General features: G+C 49.8%; 1 protein-coding gene across 2 annotated transcripts in view; it reads left to right on the top strand.

Annotated features, from left to right (window-relative positions):
- The window catches only part of ARK2C (arkadia (RNF111) C-terminal like ring finger ubiquitin ligase 2C), a 102,700-nt gene extending 85,907 nt beyond the window's left edge, over positions 1-16,793 (top strand). Inside the window, exons 2-8 of one of the 2 annotated variants that reach the window (XM_024734715.1) lie at positions 1,286-1,601; positions 3,264-3,374; positions 8,204-8,333; positions 9,925-10,029; positions 10,339-10,434; positions 15,434-15,540; positions 16,049-16,793. In XM_024734715.1, coding sequence (XP_024590483.1) covers positions 1,286-1,601; positions 3,264-3,374; positions 8,204-8,333; positions 9,925-10,029; positions 10,339-10,434; positions 15,434-15,540; positions 16,049-16,166 — 983 coding nt within the window. In that variant the 3' untranslated portion in view covers positions 16,167-16,793. Of the gene's footprint in view, positions 1-1,285; positions 1,602-3,263; positions 3,375-8,143; positions 8,334-9,924; positions 10,030-10,338; positions 10,435-15,433; positions 15,541-16,048 lie in introns of both variants that reach the window. The other variant, XM_024734714.1, reaches the window with a different exon arrangement.
- Positions 16,794-18,949: the final 2,156 nt, after the last annotated feature.

Here is an 18,949-nt window from a genome sequence, read left to right on the forward strand (position 1 = left end):
GAGGCAGAAGGAAGCAGGGGTTTCCAAAGTTCCACGTATAAGACTTTCGCTTAAGCCCCCCGTTTGAGCACGGTGCTGCACCCCTGTACTCCTCTACTGGAGCCTTTCTGGCTCAGTTTCCCTGCAAAATGCCAGGGTGAGGGAGTGGCAGTCACTGCCCTGCATGGGAGAGGGGAGATGCCCTGGGCAGAATTGCTCCTCATAGAGACTGGCCACCAGCCTCCCTGTTCTCAGCGCCGCCATCTCTCCTGCCACCACAGGAGTTGTCCTGACCCTTCCAGCATGTGTGGCAAGATCTGTCCGCTTCTCGTTGACTGCGCCTTCATTAGGTGCTTGGTTTCCAATTCCTCAGCTCTGCTAATTGCTCCATCTGCTTTCCACCTTCCAAAAATCTGTTGACATTTGTTGCCTGCTGATGTCACCTCTCCTGTTCTCTCTTGTCCTTGTCTGTTTATTTTCTCTTTATACCTTTGCTCTCATTTCAGTGGGGTTTGGGAAGGAGCAGATATATGTTGAACCTGTCATGTTTAGCAGGAAGCCTCTGTAAAGCTTCCTGAGGTGCCAAGTTCACTCCTTCCTTGTTAAAGGACTCCAACACTGAGAGCTGGATCTTTGCTTACGGAAAATTTGTAAGGCTTTGTCATCATCAAGGTCAATGTTATTTAGAAGGTAGTAGAGACTAGATTAAATGCAGCGTTGAGCCCAGCTTATTGCTGGAAATCTTTGCTTTTAAATAAATTATAATATAATAACAAATTATTTCATTATTACTTAAAAACTTTGTGGGATTAGATTTTTTATTTTTCTTAAAATTGCATGGAAAACAACTTCTGGTTATTTTCTCTTTGGAAATTTGGGCTCCCTGTCGGCTGGGTCCTGGCTAGCCAAGTCTTCAGTAGAGTTCAGAGCTTGACTAGGCTGGACTGAATTTTCTCTAGGCATCTATTTAAAAAGGTAGTAGGGTCAATAAGGTTGCATGGGAGAAATTTAAGAAAGCCAAACTGCCTCCAGGGACCTTAAAGTTCCTTTAACAAGTGTGCTAATTTAAAAGAAGATGCTTATCTATTTATTAAACAAGATACTCCCCCCACTCTCCAACACATACTGCACAGAGACTTTACTAGAGAGCACCGATGACAATTTGTATACAAAAGTGATGACACTGTTGTGTTCTAATGAAGGTCTTGAGTTTCACCAGCTGCAGGTTGGGGGTAGGGAGAGATGGGGTCTGTGGGAGAGGGGAGCAGGGCTGGTCCTCATGGAGTCTTTGTCATTGCTTCTCCAGGTGCCCCATTTCAAAGGTCTCAGCATCCTCACGCTACCTCCTGCCGCCACTTCCATCTGGGCCCCCCCCAGCCGCAGCAGCTCGCTCCCGACTTCCCCCTGGCCCACCCGGTGCAGTCGCAGCCGGGCCTCAGCGCCCACATGGCCCCGGCCCACCAGCACAGCGGCGCCCTGCATCAGTCGCTGACCCCGCTGCCCACCCTGCAGTTCCAGGACGTCACAGGTCCCTCCTTCCTACCTCAGGCCCTGCACCAGCAATACCTCCTGCAGCAGCAGCTCCTGGAAGCTCAGCACCGCAGGCTCCTCTCGCACCCCAGGTGTGTGTGCTACCTGGGCAGGGGTTGGGCGGGGCGGGGCGGGGGCAGGGCCCAGCGCTGGACCCCTGGCTTCTACCCTGCCAGGCTTGGCCAGCAGTCAGTCACCAAATGAGTCTCTGCATAGGAGGCAGCTTTTGCTCCACTTTGAGGCATTTGTTTCGGGCAGTGAGCGCTGCCTTAACCTGATACGGGTTCCCTCTGTTGTTAGTGTGTGTCCCTGTCATATCGTCCAGGTAACTGGCCAGGAGCTGGGTAAGTGGTAGGCTAGGATGCTCACAGTGGACTTTTCAACGCTGTGGGAGACTAGACTAGGGGACCCCTCACGTCCCCTCAAACTTCATGGTCACCAGATTCTAACATTGGCAGTCCCTAAGGGATACCTCAGGACAGGGCTGGGTCAGCCCTGCCCTCAGAGAGCCCACCGTCTGGTTGGAGAGACCAGCTATGAAACAAGTGCAGAGTAAAATGAGACAATACTAATCAAATGGGGCTGAAGTAGCTGTGGGATCCTGGGCAAGTCACTTCACCTCTCTGAGCCTCAATTGTTAAGAGAAGGAGCTGTACAAGTTAAGTTGTTCTCAAACATTTTTGTCTCAGGACCCTTTTTACACTCTTAAAACTTATTGAGGATTACAGCAAGCTCCTGTTTATGTGGGTTATGACTATTGATACTTACCCTATTAGAAATTAAAACAGAAATTTAAAAATACTTATTAATTCATTTAAAAATAACAATAACAAAGGTATATGTTAACACCAATAATATGTTTTTCAAAAAATAACCGTATTTTTTGCATCTAAATCAGTGAAAAGAGTGACTTTTTAAAAATACATATTTACAAATCTTTTTCATGCCTGGCTTAATAGAAGATGGCTGTGTTCTCAAGTCTTCTTCTGCACTCAAATGTGGCAGAATCACATGTCATGTAGTTTCTAGAAAATTCCACTGTTCACTTGTGAGAGAATGAGAGTGAAAAAGCAAATAACATGATAGTATTATTATGAAATTCATTTTGACCTCGTAAACCCCATGAAGGGATCTCAGGGACTGCCAGGGTTGCTTGGAGCACACTTTGAGCACCTCTGGACTTGATGATCTTTAAGGCCCCAAGCGTCCATGTCTGTAGAGGTTGGGGTGCCTGCGACAGAAGGTGAGTGCTGTAGGAGGTCAGAGGAAAGAGAGGTCACCATGATCTGGAGTGTTCAGGGAGGCCTTCCTGGAGGAGGTGGCTTTGCCCTGGGCCATGAAAGCTGGGAAGAGTGTGGAGAGGGTGGAGGAGAGGAGAAGAGCATGGTGGGAGCAGAGGGGGTGCACAGAGGTGGGAGAGCCTACAGGGGGCCGGTCTGTGTGTCCTGAATACATCCCACCAAGGACAGAGGGGAGCAGTAGGAGAAGGAGTAGAGAAGCTAGAGAGACCGGGTGAGACAGCTGACCTGCAGTAGTCACACCCAGGGAGAGGCTCAGTATAGTGGCAGGCCAGAGACAGCGGGAATTTCTGAGTTATTGGCTGCTGCCCAGGAAGCTTCCTTGGAGTTTGGGAAGAGGGCTGAAGGCCGCTGCTCCACACGCAGGCTGTGGGCTGGGGCTGCTGAGCACTCCTGGGAGCTGGGCTGGCCCTGGGCAGCCCTGACGCCTGGATTCCTCCTTCCCTTCCGGGGCAGGCGGAGTCAGGAGCGAGTGTCTGTCCACCCTCACCGCCTCCACCCCAGCTTCGACTTCGGCCACCAACTACAGACACCTCAGCCCAGGTATTTGGCTGAGGGTACTGACTGGTGAGTGGGGTCCCTGGGGGAGGGAGGGAGGAGGGTCTTGTCTGATCCATAGAGCTCCTGTTTCCTTCACTTCAATGATGCCGGAGTCCTAGTCTTCAAGCCCCAGCTTTTGCCCTGTCCACCCTCAGGGCCAGATGGCCCCCCAAGGTCCTGGTTCCAGCAATGAGCTCAGATGTGGCTAGGTGCCATCATGTGCCCAGCCTTGGGTTCAGTGTTCATGGTACTGCAGGGGAGGATGGGACAGGAATGCAAAGCATCTCCCAAGCTCAGGGAGTGCTGTGAACCAGTGGTCCCTGGGAGGGGGGCGGAAAGGAGAATCTCAGGAGCTAGCATGGTCAGGGAAGGCTTCCTGGAGGGGGTGGGCCTTGAGGAGTCCAGAGAGAAGTGCCAGGGCACGCCAGCCAGGCAAAACAGGGTCATGGAGATAGAGCCAGCTGGGTTGGAGGCAAGGACTGGGGAGATTGGCTGGGGAGAGGTTGAGGGCTTGGTTGTGGTGTCTTTGTAGGCAGCGGGCCCCTGTGACGTCTTCCCACAGTCTCCTGCACTCAGGGCAGAGGACTTTGTTGCCCTGGGATGCATCATTGCTTTGTTTTGGATACTTGGTCCCACCCTACTCACAGGTTCTAGCTCAGGGGAGGGCTGACCTAAACTAGGGCTGGATCTAAACACCTGAACACTTGAAAAAGATGTGTAGTTCACTAAAGTATTTAGAGGTAAAGAGCATCATGCCTTCAACTTATTTTTAAATAGTTTAGGGAAAAAAATCCACGGAGAACTCTGTGTGTATGTTTGTATGTATGGATGTATACGTGGAGAGAGAGGAGGAAATAGAAATGCAGTAAGGTAGTAAAATTTTAACACTTGGGGAATCTGAGTGAAGAGTATCCAGGAATTTTTTGCAACTTTGAGGTAAAAAAGTGTGTGTGTGTGTGTGTGTGTGTCTGTTTTAAAGAATGTAAAAACAAACAAAAAACCTCAATGGAAAGAGATGGGCTATTTAAAAAACAGACGTGCATTAGTGTCATTACTTAGCCATTTAGTCAGGCAAACTGGTGTGGGCAAGGGTTGCTTTGGAAGCAGCCTAGGACCAGACACCCAGGAATGGTTCAAAAGGGTAGTTCTGGTTGACTGGACGCTAAAGGTGCTTCTAGGTGCAGGAAATGGTTGATTTGACAGGTTCCGTGTCTCCAGCTCTTAGTAGTTCTCAGGTTTTCTCTGTTAGATTTAACGCTCTCCTAAAACATAGATTGCACCACGGCCAGCTTCAGCCCAGACTTTTTCTAATTAGCAGATTCAAATTAGGAAGATTTAATTGTTGTTTGGGTGAAGTTCTGTCCCTCAGCAGGCAAGTCAATCCAGTTTAATTCTCTTCAGCACACAGAGCACCTGGGGTCCTTGTGTACGGCTGAGGGATCTGAACAAGGTCCAGCGTGGCAAGTGGGAGGGGATAGGAGACGCGGTGAGGCGGGTGCTGCTGAGATGCGGGAGGTGCGGTGCGGGTTAGGCCACCGACTTGCTCCTGTGCTCCTCGCTCATTTCTGTCGCTCTGCATTCCTGACCCCTGCTTGCCTGGAGAAACAGAGAGGCGGGGGCCCTGAGAGGCTGGCCTGTGCCCCAGCAGGGGACGCTGGGAGGCCCCTGGGCTGAGTCCCGTCCCGGGTCCACCCGGGGCCATTTCTGCCTGTCCTGTCCCCACTTCCCAAGTAGGAGGCCCTTTCTCCTCCCTGTAATTAGCTCTGCTCCAGCAAGGGTCATCCAAGTGGTGACGAGGGGCTTTTCATCCCACCCCTCTTTTCCAGGGAGGCCTCTTCTGCCAGGAGATGTGAGGTCTGGAAATTAGATGACAGGAAATGCATTGTAGGAGGGGCTTCGCGCACCCTCTGCAAGGATCCCTGGGAGGGAGGAGGTGGGGAGTGTGTCTGCGCACCCCCCCTTTCCTTTAGAGAATCATCAGAAACCACTGATTTCTGCCCTAGTCATTCCAGGAATTGGCATGCCCCAATAGCTCTTGTCCAGCCCCAGGCCTGAGGCTGCCTGGCCCTCCCCCCCTTATTTTAGGAGATTCTAGCCCTACCCAAGCAGCTGTGCGCACTGAGCATCCTGGCCTGGGAGTGTGTGGGAGCAGCAGGCCTTGGAGGATAAATCCTCCCCAATCTCCCCTTTCTGGCCTGGGCCCGATAACTTGACCCTGACCTTGAGCCCTGCTCCAGTGTCCGGAGACATCGTGTTCCTTTGACTCAGTCCTGGGTTCACAGTTCTGACTCTGCCCCCAGTGTAGATGGCAGCCTGCGTGGCCACACAGCCCTAGCCCTGCCTGGGCACCTGGGAGAGGAGGGTAGGGGTGAGAGCTTCCTACCATCCTTCCCCTGCAAGCAGCTCGGCCTCAGCAAAGGAGCCCTGTTCAAGGATCCTGGGTTTGGGAAGGGATTTTTGATGAGATGATAAAAGGGGATCCCAGAGCCCACTCAGGCCCAACCTGGGCAGATCACCTCTCTCATCTGAGGGCTGAGGTGTGTTTTGCCTCTCCACTCAGCATTCCTAGAATTGGAGGGATTCTGTTCCCAGTTCCTTGGGACTTTGCTTTTGGTAGAATTCCCTGAACATCTCTCTGCTACTTTGAATCTGTTGGATTCCCTGGGACTGCTAGGCAGGTGCTAAGAGTCAGAGTTTCTGCCACGTGAGGTGCCCCAGGGAACTCCTTTCCCCGAGGCAGGTCATGGGGTGAGCCCAGGTGAGGATCGGAAACCCTGGAGCCCCTAACTGGCTAGCCTGGGGCCATGGATAAGGCACTGGCCTTCTTCAGGCCTCTGCTGGGCCTGTGAAAGTGAGGGACTGGACTAAGAGAATTTCTAAGTTTGCTTCCAACTGGCTCCAAGAGTTACCTCATGTCCCAAGTGACAGACTCATCAGGAGTTGTTCCAGGGATGTGGGCTAATATATAGAGGAAATGTAGGAATATATATATATATGTCATACTGTATAGACATCACAGCTGGAAGCAGAAATTCCTTTAATGCTCCTCATATTAAAAAAAAAGGTAGGGCTTCCCTGGTGGCGCAGTGGTTGAGAGTCTGCCTGCCGATGCAGGGGACACGGGTTCGTGCCCCGGTCTGGGAAGATCCCACTTGCCGCAGAGCAGCTGGGCCCGTGAGCCATGGCTGCTGAGCCTGCGCGTCCGGAGCAACGGGAGAGGCAGCAACAGTGAGAGGCCCGCGTAACACACACACACACACACACACACAAAAAGTATTTGTTGAATCAGGCTTTTTTTCCTGTAGTTTCCCCTCATCTGGATTTTGCTGGTTATGCTCTGGAGGTGTCACCTCAGACGCCCCTTGGTTTGCTAAACTCACTATACACTGGCACCCAGGTTGCGACTTGAGCAGATTCAGCTTCAACTTGCATTTTCTGGCAAAAAACACTTCATATGAGGTGCTGTGTTCTTCCAGCAGATAGCTGGTTGACTCTCCTGTGTGATGTTAGTAGCAATTGATAATCTTTGCCCAGATCCTTTATTTCTTTAGGGGATGAAAGAAGGTGACAAATAATTCAATCATTCCTTATTCATTTATTAGCTAGAAAACTTTCATAAAGAGCAATTTTCCTTCATCCTTGATTTGGTTGCCCTGAAGTACAGTTAACAGAGGAAAGGCAGGATAAATGTTTGGTTCTTCCCCTTTATTTTTTATTATTTTTTTTGCGGTGCGCGGGCCTCTCACTATTGTTGCCTCTCCCTTTGCGGAGCACAGGCTCCGGACGCACAGGCTCAGCGGCCATGGCTCACGGGCCCAGCCGCTCCACAGCATCCTCCCAGACCGGGGCACGAACCCGTGTCCCCTGCATCGGCAGGCGGACTCTCAACCACTGCGCCACCAGGGAAGTCCCTTCCCCTTTATTTATTAGTTTTCAAAATGAAGCATTGGTTCCCTAGCATCTTTCAAAGGCGATCAGTTTTCTTTAGCATCATTTCATTCTCATGGATTTGAACCTATTTGATGTATTTCAGTCTATTGCGGTTACACTCATTGATACAAAATGCCCAAATTCTGCCAGTGGGAGCCTCTCCAGGATGGTTCCCGAATCCTTTTGACTTGACCTTGATAACTTCCTTGCTTTTAGTTATGACAAGATGTTTCAATCTCATGGTGCACAGTTTTTTTTTTTCTGTCTCAGACCAGAACTTAGCCATTTTCCAAGGAACACTGGACTCTTTTCAGTTGATTGATTTTTAAGACCGGGGCACGAACCCGTGTCCCCTGCATCGGCAGGCGGACTCTCAACCGCTGCACCACCAGGGAAGCCCAGTTGATTGATTTTTAAGTGAAATGAGTTTCCTGTATGGTGAGGAGCAGGGGCAGTGGTCCAGGAGAGCGTTCCTGCCTCACAGCTGCAGGTCCCTCTCCTATTATTTTCTCAAAGTGGTTAAAGTATGGCCTCTGCCCCCCTCCACTCTATCTGGAGCTGTCTTTCCTTTGCTCTGTATCCGTGACCGGCTTATTTGGATTCCTCTTTCAGCATTTCTCTCAGGGACGGGCTTTGGTGCACTAGTCTCAAGTAGTATGAGGCCCAGACTATACCGGCCCCTTCGATCTAGCAGAGCCCTTCCTTCTCCGAGTCTCGGCTCCCTTCGCCGTAAAGAGAGGGGCGGGGCTTCTCCGAGTATCGTTCCCCTTCGCGGTAAAGAGAGGGGCGGGGCTGGGCGAGACTGAACCCCTTGCAGCTCCGGCACTTTGTGACTCTGATTCTACTCGACGGGCTTGATGTCTGAGGTCCCTTCTGCAACCCGATGGCCGGATCACCTGTGCTTCACCGTGGCTGTGTCCCTGCAGGGATCTCAGTGTGGACACCGGCTTGAGTCCCGCTCAGTTCCAGGTGCGGCCCATGCCTCAGCATTATCAGCATTACCTAGCGACTCCTCGAATGCACCACTTTCCCCGAAACTCCTCCTCCACGCAGATGGTGAGTGAGAGGCTCTGCCAGGAAACTGACTCCCTTGCTGCCTGTTGGTGCCAATGGTGGGCTGAGGCCTGTGGCTCCCTCGTGTCCTGCCCGGCTGTGTCCTGAGCACAGGCAGGTCAGCCGCTCCCCTCCCCTCCCAGCTCCTATTCCCAACTGGGCTTGAAAGGGAAAGAAAGCAAAGCTGCTGGACCAGAAGCCAGCACTGCTGAAAGGAGGTGGGGCACTGGGGGTGGGGCAAGGGGCCCAAAGGCTCAGGGCTAAGAGCAAGCAGCGTAGTCCCTGGACCCCATGTGACCTCATTTAGTTAATTTATTGGGTCAGCTTCTCCCGGGGCTTTGGTTTTACTTATCCGTGAAATGGGATGAAGATGCCTGGTGTGGGGAACACAGGAGACCCCAGAAGTGGCCCCTGGGGCTGCCTGCTGATCTGGTGCTGCCTTGTGCAGAGGGCCGGTCTTCAGCGCTGCAGGGTGTGGCGACTGTGGTGGGGTTTGGGGCCTTTGCATACCTGGCATCCTGAGCTGTGTGGAATGAAGGTGAAGATAGTCCACTAAAGCAGCGAAAGGCCGATTGAAAACCTTATTTCCAGACAGCTTCTTCATGCTGCTGCCCTAGAGCATAATTCGGCCCTTCCAGCCCTTGCCTTTGCCCTTTAACCACTCGGCACCTCAGTCTCCTCGTGTGTAAAATGAGAGGCTTGGATGAATAATCCCAGAAGCCTTGTCAGCTCGGAAGTTCCAAGGTTCGCCTTATGAAGCACCATCTCCTAAGAATAAAAGTGGTTATTGAGCACTTGCATACCAGGCACCGTTCTAATCACTAGCCTCGCAAAAACACCACACGAAAGGTTTTATCCCTGTTTTACAGATTGGCAAACTGAGGCATAGAAAGATTAAGTCCAGGATCGTGCAGGAGTGAGCCGAGGAGCTCTGACTCACAGCTGGAGACAGGGTGAGGGTCAGGGTGAGGTGAGTGAGGCAGGGCCGTGCAAGGAAAGGATCAGATCCTGTTCTGATTTAAAATTTTGATAGTTTGTTCATTATGGATTCTTTGCATTAATTTTGATTTTAAAATACTACATTAAAGTATTATTTATCTTGGTTACTGAGTCATTCGGTACCTCCTTAAATTTTGTGCCCTCACTTGCCCCACCCTGTTCTGGGCAGTACAGAGCAGAGGGGAAGGGAGTGAACTTTGCCATCCGACTGCCTGGGTTTGAAACCATGGTTCTGTCACTTACTTCATCCGCTTGTGTCTCACTTACCCTATCAGCAAAATGGGAATAGTAATTGCACCCAGGTTACAGGTCAGGTGAGATGATTCAATTAATCGTTTGAAGGGCTTAACAGTGCCTGCCATGAAATAAATGCCCAGTCAGGTTAGTTGTTACTTTACTGATTTTGTTATTCTTTCTGGGGCTGGTTCAGCCCAGGCTTGGTTCTTGATGAGGACAGGGGGACACAGGAGGAGGAAAGATAGCGCTTCCGAACACCGCAGCATCTCAGGGGTGCGCTGATTGGCTACGGGAGGGGGAGTCAGAATCTGGGCTCTTGGAGCCTGGAATCCTGTCTGAGGCGTTTTCTCCCCAACAGGTCGTCCATGAAATCCGAAACTACCCTTACCCTCAGCTTCACTTCCTTGCTCTCCAGGGACTGAATGCCAGCAGACACACATCCGCTGTGCGGGACAGCTATGAGGTACGCCCCGCCCCTCTGTCTGGGGACCCTCCAGTCAGCCTGGCTCCCTCTGGCTTGGTGGAGATGCCACTGCCCCCTCTCCCTCCCCTGCGGGTGGGGAGGGCATGGGTGGTAGGCGTAGCCTCAGGGTTGAGAGTAGGAGAGAGAAAAAGAGAGTGAGTAGAGATCTCGCAGTCTTTGAGCACTCGACAATTCTTCCCATCGACGTGAATGCTCTGCAGGTCTCTCAGTGCCCCTCCTCCTTATCATGAGTGCCTGCGTGTGTTTGCACGTGCAGAATGCACACATCCACATGTTCTCTCTTTGTAGGAGCTGCTGCAGCTCGAGGACAGGTTAGGAAATGTGACTCGGGGAGCTGTACAGAACACCATTGAGAGGTTCACCTTCCCCCACAAGTACAAGAAGGTGAGCCAACCAGCAGGTCAGCCTGCATAGTTGGGGTTGGGGTGGGTACGATATAGTTGACCCTGGCCCAGCTTTCCACCAAGGGGCACAGTCTGAACTCTAGAAGCTTTTGCTCTGGCTAGATGCTCTGAAGCTCTGCTACCTTCCCAGGGTCTTCTCCCTCGCTTCTGCCAGGTGTGACCAGGAAGGGAGCTGGGTATGTGTGTGTGCATGTGGACTCGTGAGTGGGTGTACAGAGAGATGAATGTTTGTATCTGAATGAGGAGGGCCGAGGGAGCACCTGCACTGCAGGCTAAGATTTACCTTAGAAAAGATTCCAAGTCCAGTCTCACATGTGGACAAACAGGCGGCTAAGGCTTCAGAGCGTAGGTTTCCGGTCCTCGGTGAGCATCAGGTTTGCGTGGGGTGCTTTTAAAGCCACAGATTCACAGGCTCTACCCTAAGCCTGTGGAGGAAGACTCTCCAGGAAGACTCTGGAGTAGGACTGGAGTCCAGGAATTGGAGTTAAATTTAAAAAAAAAATTCAAATAAGAAATTTGGAAGTAACCAATCTGTCTTTCAATAAGTAAATGGGTAAGTAAACTTTGGTAGATCCATACAATGGAATATTATTCTATGATTTAAAAAAATAAGCTATTAAGCCATGAATAGATGTGATGCAGAAAATATGCATATTAGTAAGTGAAAGAAGCTGACTTGAAAAGGCTGCATACTGTATGATTCCAAATACACAGCATTCTAGAAAAGGTAAGAGTAGACAGTAAAAAGATCCATTGTTGCCAGGGGCTTTAGGAGAGGGATAGGCAAATGAATAGGTGGATGATAGGGGACTTTTAGGGCAGTGAAACTATTTTTTATGCTACTGTAATGGTGGACATGACATGACATTATGCATTTGTTAAACCCTTAGAACGCTAATGTCAATTAATGGAATTTATTAATAATGATGTATCACTCTTGGTGCATCAGTTGTAACAAATGTACCACACTAGTGCAAGATATTAATAGGGCAAACTGTGAGTTTTGAGAGGGGAAGGGAGGGAACACACTGTATTTTCTGCTGAGTCTTCAAATAAACTAACACTGCTCTATGAAATAAAGTCTGCCATGAAAACAGGTAAATAAATACTTTTTTTTTTTTTTTTTGCGGTACGCGGGCCTCTCACTGTTGTGGCCTCTCCCGTTGCGGAGCACAGGCTCCGGACGCGCAGGCTCAGCGGCCATGGCTCACGGGCCCAGCCGCTCCGCGGCATGTGGGATCTTCCCGGACCGGGGCACGAACCCGTGTCCCCTGCATTGGCAGGCGGACTCTCAACCACTGCGCCACCAGGGAAGCCCAATACTTTTTAAAATTTAGGAATTAAAAGCTTGAGAAGCACTGAGAAACTTGGAGCAGGAAAATGCTCATGGTGGTCAAGCCAGAGCCCATCTTCACCCCCTCAGAAGGCCACAGGCTGCAGTGGCTGTGAGCACTAGGTGTTGGAAACAGACAGGGCCAGTTTTGAATTTCAGTTTTACTACTGTCTTTGGGCTGCTATAACAAAATGCCTTCTACTTGGTGGCTTAAACAACAGACATTTATTTCTGACAGTTTTGGAGGCTGGGGAGTCCAAGACCAAGGCACTGGCAGATTTGGTTCTTAGTGAGGGCTCTCTTCCAGGCTGGCAGACGGCTGACTTCTTGCTGTGTCCTCACATGGCAGAGAGGAAGCTCTGGTGTCTTTTTCCCTTCTTATAAGGGCACCAATCCCATCATGGGGGACCTACCTTCATGACCTCACCTAGACCTAATTACCCCCAGAGACCCCATCTCCATCACATTGGGAGGGGTGGTTAGGGCTTCAACATGTGAATTTGGGGGAGGGGTGGTTAGGGCTTCAACATATGAATTTGGGGGGAGGGGGACAAACACTCAGTCCCTAACCACCACTTATAGCTGTGTAACTCCGGACAGCTTACTTGGCTTTTCTGGCCCTTCCCTTGCCCTTTTTCATGCAAAATGGGAAAGATATGTTAGTAGCTGCCATAGGGGGACTCTGGGGATTCAGTGGGACAGTGCGTATACACAGCTTAGCATGGTGCCCAGTACCTGGTGACTGTTCAGAAGTAGGGAGCTGCTCTCACCTTGATTCTAGGCTTGCCCAGGTACCCATGGTGTCAATGTCAAAGACCATGAACCTTGGTCTATGCTCCTCATGGAGGCACTGGATTTACCCATCAGTGATTCCAATCAACATTTACTGACACATCTATTATGTGTCAGTCATGGATAGTATGTTAATAGAGGAAACAACAGTATTTCAGTAATTAAATGTGTCATCTGCATGGAGAAAATGATCATTCTCTGGAGGGAGAGCTTGAAGCTTCTGGAGAAGGATGTGGAAGGGAGTGAGGTACGTTCAGGAGCCCGGGAACAAATTCTACCTTCCTGACCAGGGTGGGCTCACTCCTGCCAGAGATGCACACTTCAGCTGTCATTACTTCAACAGGCCGAGAGGAGATAAGGAAAAGAACTAATGCTAAGAATGAAAAGGGAAAATGGACTGAACCAATGACATAAAGAGTTGAGCTAAAAAAATTATGGGAATAAAAGGAGACCTAGGGGAATAAAATATTATAAAAACAGGAATAAGAAGAATTAAAAATGCAAAATGATAGCATTTAAGATCCCCCAAAATATAAAAAAATTAAAAAATTTAAACTGAGAGTAAAATAATACAAAACAAAAAAGGATATTTTAAAATAGCAATGATATGATAAGAATAAATAAAAATATAGTCAAAAAGAAAATATAAAAAAACAAGAATTAGGAAAAGATATGAAAATTACATACAAAATTAATGTCAATATCATCAAAGTGAAAACAGAATGTTAATGAAAATGAGAAGGTAAGGGCAAAAGGGGCAGTTCCCACATAAGGTTCTGTGTGGGAACCTTTAAAATACATATTAAATTAAAAATGCTGAAGAAACTTACAGTTAAAATAAAAGTTACATAGATAATGAAAAGAGAAGACAAAAACTGGAAGACCTAAAAGATTAAAAATACAAAGGAAGAAATAGGATAAGATTTGAAAAGAGACAATATAGTTTAAAGAAATATAGATTAGCTATAGTAAAACAAGGTAGGACTATTAAGTTAAAATTGTTAACTATAAAAAGGAAATCCTGAATAATGATGGGAAAAAACAATAGAAAATAGTCTCAATGGTATTTTTTATGGAATTCCCTTTTCTCAAAAGGCCAACTAAAAGAAGGTCACTCCACCAGCAAACACAGCTGGGTTCTTAGGCAGGCAGGTCATCACGACTCCATTCATACTCCAAACCCATGACAATTATATGGGACTACGGATGTAATTCTGACTTTCTGGTTAAGGGTAAACTTATTGCAGTAGGGTGTATAGGGCACAGGGAGGCTGAGAGCAGAAGGTATAGATTTTCTTGTATGTTCTAATAAGGTTACACAATTCCCCAGACTACTTCAGACTCCGGAGCTGAGGACCAGGGACCAGACTGGGGAGACCTGGCATTTAGGCCTGGCCCGAAGGTCATAGTCACTCTCTGGGTGATCTTTATCTTGTGACTCTTCAGATTTCTCTTGGCAAGATGACCTTTAAGTCTGCTTATCCCTGGAGAGGGGGGAAAAGGTTTAGTTTTCTTCCCGTGGGTATTATCAGAATGTTTCACTGCATAGCATGGAGATGGGAACAAGAAAGTGGGCCGATTCCATTCACTGATTAGATTCCTTCCTCCCCAGAATATTTTTTTAAGCACCAGTGATGTGCCTTGTACTTGACCAAGTGTGCGGCAGTATCTAAAGAAGGGTGAGCCGTGGTCCACACCATCCAAGAGCTTGGAACTTTCTACATAGTAGTTAACTATCTTCAAATAATTAGCAAAGAATTTAAAACAGGACAATTAAAGTCAACAAGTATAAACTGAGTGCTTGCATGATGTCTAACATGATATTAGAACTAGTGCTTACCTTTTTAAAAACTTAATACCTTTTTTAAAAAATTGAAGTATAGTTGATTTACAATGTTGTGTTAGTTTCCGGTGTACAGTGGAACTAGTGCCCATTTTAAAGGAAATTTCTGGACAGGCAGAGAGATCAAACAACATAGAATAAGTGTGGTAAAAATTATAGGAGGTCATGCCCAGTTGAGGAAATCTGCCTTCGTCTAGTAATGAAAGAAAAAGTGAATAGACATTAGTTGAGAGAAAGAGAGGAAGGAAGGAAGGAAGGAAGGGAGGGAGGGAGGGAGGGAGGAAGAGAAAAAAGAGTGAATGGATGGAAGGATGGATGGATGGATAGATGAAGCATGCTGAACCTGAAAGTGGAGGGAGAAGTCTGGAGGCAAGGATATAGGTTGGAAAGGATGTAAGGAGGAGTGGACAGCATGAGGGGACTAGAAAAGAGGAAGCTGTTTATGCACAAGCCATAGTTTTCCAAAGATTGGTTCATTAGGTACTCAATTCCTTTCTAAACTCTATGCCTCTAGGACAGTATAAAGTTTAGACCTGGGACATAAGTTGCCTGGAACAACAAAAACTGCTTGGCCTCTTCCGCTGCTCCACTCCTGCACTCTGTATCCTGAAGCAAGGAGGGGGCATGGGGAGGAGGCGGGGAGAAGGGTCTGGGAAGCGCACAGAAGTCTGGGTGTTACTTCAGAACTTAAAAAGTGACTGACTCAGGCTTCCCTGGTGGCGCAGTGGTTGAGAGTCCGCCTGCCGATGCAGGGGATGCGGGTTCGTGCCCCGGTCCGGGAAGATCCCACATGCCACGGAGCGGCTGGGCCCGTGAGCCATGGCTGCTGAGCCTGCGCGTCCGGAGCCTGTGCTCCGCAACGGGAGAGGCCACAACAGTGAGAGGTCCGTGTACCGCAAAAAAAAAAAAGTGACTGACTCACAGGGAAAGGAGGCTGAAAGGGAGGGGGCAGCTGTGGATGAAAGACAGGGGCCTCCAGGTGAGTCGGTGCTCTTCCTCTGCTTCACACAGCGAAGACCCCAGGATGGCAAGGGCAAGAAGGAAGAGGGGGAGGAGTCAGACACAGATGAGAAATGCACGATCTGTCTGTCTCTGCTGGAAGATGGAGAAGATGTGAGGTAGGAGCCCCGCCTTTTGAGTCCCCCCTCTTCCTTCATGGGGATTGGTGATCAGTCCTGCACCGTGTGTCAGGGGTGCTTGTTTGCCTGTGCACGTGTGTGAACGTGCCAAGTGTGCACAGTGTGCTCTGTGGTTGTCCTAGGAAGGTGGGGTGTGGAATGTTCTAGATGTGTGGTGCCCATGGTGTGGACTCCCAGACACAAAGCTAGGAGAACAGAGAGACAGTTGGCCTGAATGGATCTCACACAAAGTCCTGGCTTCATTTCAGGTTGATCTGGAGGGCCAGGAGGAGGAGGGCCTTGGGGCTTTCCCTCCTGTCATGAATTCCCATCCTAGCCACGGCCTTACTCTGTGGCAGAGCCCCCAAAACCTTCTTTGGCCAGGCCCCCAGTGGTCCTGGGTGTGAGTCTCCTCATTCCCCGAGTAGAGTCAGTGTCCCTTGGCTCCTGGCACAGCCCGGGGCCCTTCTCCTTGACCATTCCTCCGACTTACCCTCCTCTCTTCCAGGCGCCTACCCTGTATGCATCTCTTTCACCAACTGTGTGTGGACCAGTGGCTCGCCATGAGCAAGAAATGCCCCATCTGCCGAGTGGACATTGAGACACAACTGGGAGCTGACAGCTGAGGGAGGAATTAGCCAGTGGACACCCCATTTTCCTTCACCAGGTCCCCCCACGGCCATAGCCCTTGCAGCCAAACTTTGCCTTCTGAGCCATTTGATGTAGAGGAAAAGCCTGCAAGCACATTTTGTGGAAAGAGGAGTTGGTGGTATCCGTGTCTGAGGAAAGGAGGGGGTGGGGGAGGCCCACCTGTCCAGAGTGGTGACTGCCCCCTCCGTCCGTCCATGTCCATCCACCTGCTTTGCGGGAGGGAGGGAGCTGGCAGTGCCCGGAGCAGGGGTGGGAAGGGGGGGCCCATGCTGCTGAGAATCTAGATGTGATCCTGCAGGTCCTAGCTGATAGCCCGGCCCCTCAATCCTGTCCTTTGAAGGATTGTATATATACCTCTTGACCACGTAGAAACCATGTAGGGGTCTCTAGCTAATTCTGTGGATGGCAGCCAGAGCATGTTAGCTTAAGAAAAATGTCGTGTGTGGTGCTCTAGTCATCTGTGGTGGACATGTCGCTGTTACCGAATCCGCACCAAATAGTTCTCATTGAGTTTCTTGTTTTGGTGCCTGACTGAACCAACCAACGACAGCCCGAATCTTCCCGTCTTTACGAGAGGAAAGGAAAAAGGAATCAAAGGTGAAGAAAAAAGCCAAGTCCTGTTTACGGTGAAAAAGGATGATTTTCTTTCACCAGGTTGGGAGGCGGGAGGGGTTCTCGTTTTGTTTCTGTTTTCTCTTGGCTTTTGTTTTTCTCATGTTTACAGTGCATGGAGCGTGGAGGGGCGTCCAGGAAAGAGGAGGACTGGAAAAGGAGCAGATGGGGACTTAGATGGGCCTCTGAGGGGCTCAGCCGGGGTTGGGAAGGCAGCATTTGCGTAGGCGAAGGGGAGAGGTCTGTATTGAAGGAGGGCTCCCCACTTCCAGAGCCCATCTACTTAGCTCCAACCATCGCCCCCTCCCCCCAGTTCCACACTGAACCAGGAGGCGTCAGCTTTCAGCCAGAGCTGCCCCAGGTTCCTCGGAGCCAGGATACCCCTGCTCACGCCAGCTTCTTCCTTTTGGCTGTGCTTATGCCCTGTCACAAAGAGGCAATTTGGCCACTGCCTCTCTAATGCAAAAAATTAACCAGATGCTAAAGATAAAGTAGCATAGGTGATGGACACCTGGTCTTGGCCAAAGTGCTCTCAGCTAGCACGCAAGGGCTGAGGTCAAACACCGTGGACCTCGAGGAGGACCTTGAGCTTCCTTTGGAATGTCTCAGATCCTGATGAAGTCCCTCAGAGATGGCCCTGGCCCAGAGACCACCTTGGCTGGGTTTGGGAGGCCCTGTGTTCCTAGCCTCTGGCTCTTTCTCTGACTCTTTGATAACCTTGGGCAAGTCCCTTTCTTTCTCTGTGCCTCAGTTTCCTTCTCCTTACAGTGGGGAGAAACAACAGTGCACCCCCATTTCCACCTCTTCTACCTCACCTAGATGCTGTGAGGATTAACACTCTCTGCCCAACGCATTCTGTGCTCTCTCCTGGGAACCTCCTTGGGGTTTAGGGATGGGGGTGGTGGGAGACAAGACCTGGAAGTTCCAAGTGACACCATACAGTGTGTTTTTCTGAACCACTCCATAATTTTTCTGAATCTCAAAGGGAGCAGAGAGATGGGAGGACAAGAGAATGGAGATGTGAAAGTCCACCAAATTCCAACCCCAACCCAACTTTCTTTGTCCATCTGTGGAAAACACCAGCTCAGCTAGAATTCTGCTCTCTTCCTTTGCCTCTCCTGCTCACTCCTTCTCTCTCGCATTTGCACTGCCCTCAAAGCCTCCCCTCACCCCTTGCCCCAGCCTCAATGCCTTTATATCAGTAAGAGAAGACTAAGGGGAAAAGGATACTTATCACATATATGAAGAAATTCCATAAGGTTAAGAAAATTTGAGTCTGCATTTTTGCTTATAAAGGGTAAAACCAGGACCAATGGGTAAAAATGATGGGGAGGCAGATTTTGGCTTGAGGTAGAACCTTCTAGCACATGTGGAGCTGTCAGGTGGAGGGATGGCTGCTCTGGACACCTGCAGGCAGAGAGTGGGGGTCATGGCTTCTGGAAGGAGGGTTACTCAAGGATCTCACTCAGCCCAAGACCATCCGTACCGAGTACCTGCCAGTGCAGGTTCTGGAGGAGACAACAGCCAGGGAGACGACATCCCTGGCCTCCAGGAGCTTACAGTCCAGTTGAGGAGCTAAGGCAATAGTGCGCAAAGGGTGGCTAGTCTGATCCGAGGTTAATGGCACGAGCATTATACTGTCCCATTCAGTGGTTGCAGTGTGTGAACAGTGTCTCCTGGGCCAACGGCTGGAGAGCCCATGAGTGGGAAAGTACTTGTCAGGATTTTGGAGAGAGCTAGTTACTAGCAGCCCCAGGAAGTTGGGAACTCTCCTTACCCTGCTTTGACCCAGAGGTAGGCAGGGTGGTCCAGGAAAGGTCACTCCCCACTTAGTCTCAGTCCTTTGTTCTCTCCCAGGCTGGCTTGCAAGGCCAGCAGGTGGTGGGCTGGTGGGGAGGCCGGAGGGAATGGGAGCTGGTGTCTGGCTTCCGTCTTGGCTCTTGACCGACAAAGTGGGCAGCTCTAGAACCTGCCTCCTTCTCTCTGGGCCTCAGTTTCCTCAGCTGCACACAAAGAGGTTGGATTGGATGCTTGCTAAATTTCCTTCCAACAATCACATTCTCTGATCCTCCCTAACATCAACACATTTTTCAAGGTGGGAGAGCTCTGTGCCCACCAAGCTGTTGACAACAACCTTCCCCGAAGG

The sequence above is a fragment of the Neophocaena asiaeorientalis genome, unplaced genomic scaffold (genome assembly GCF_003031525.2).
Source record: "Neophocaena asiaeorientalis asiaeorientalis breed wild unplaced genomic scaffold, Neophocaena_asiaeorientalis_V1.1 scaffold322, whole genome shotgun sequence".
NCBI lineage: Eukaryota > Metazoa > Chordata > Mammalia > Artiodactyla > Phocoenidae > Neophocaena > Neophocaena asiaeorientalis.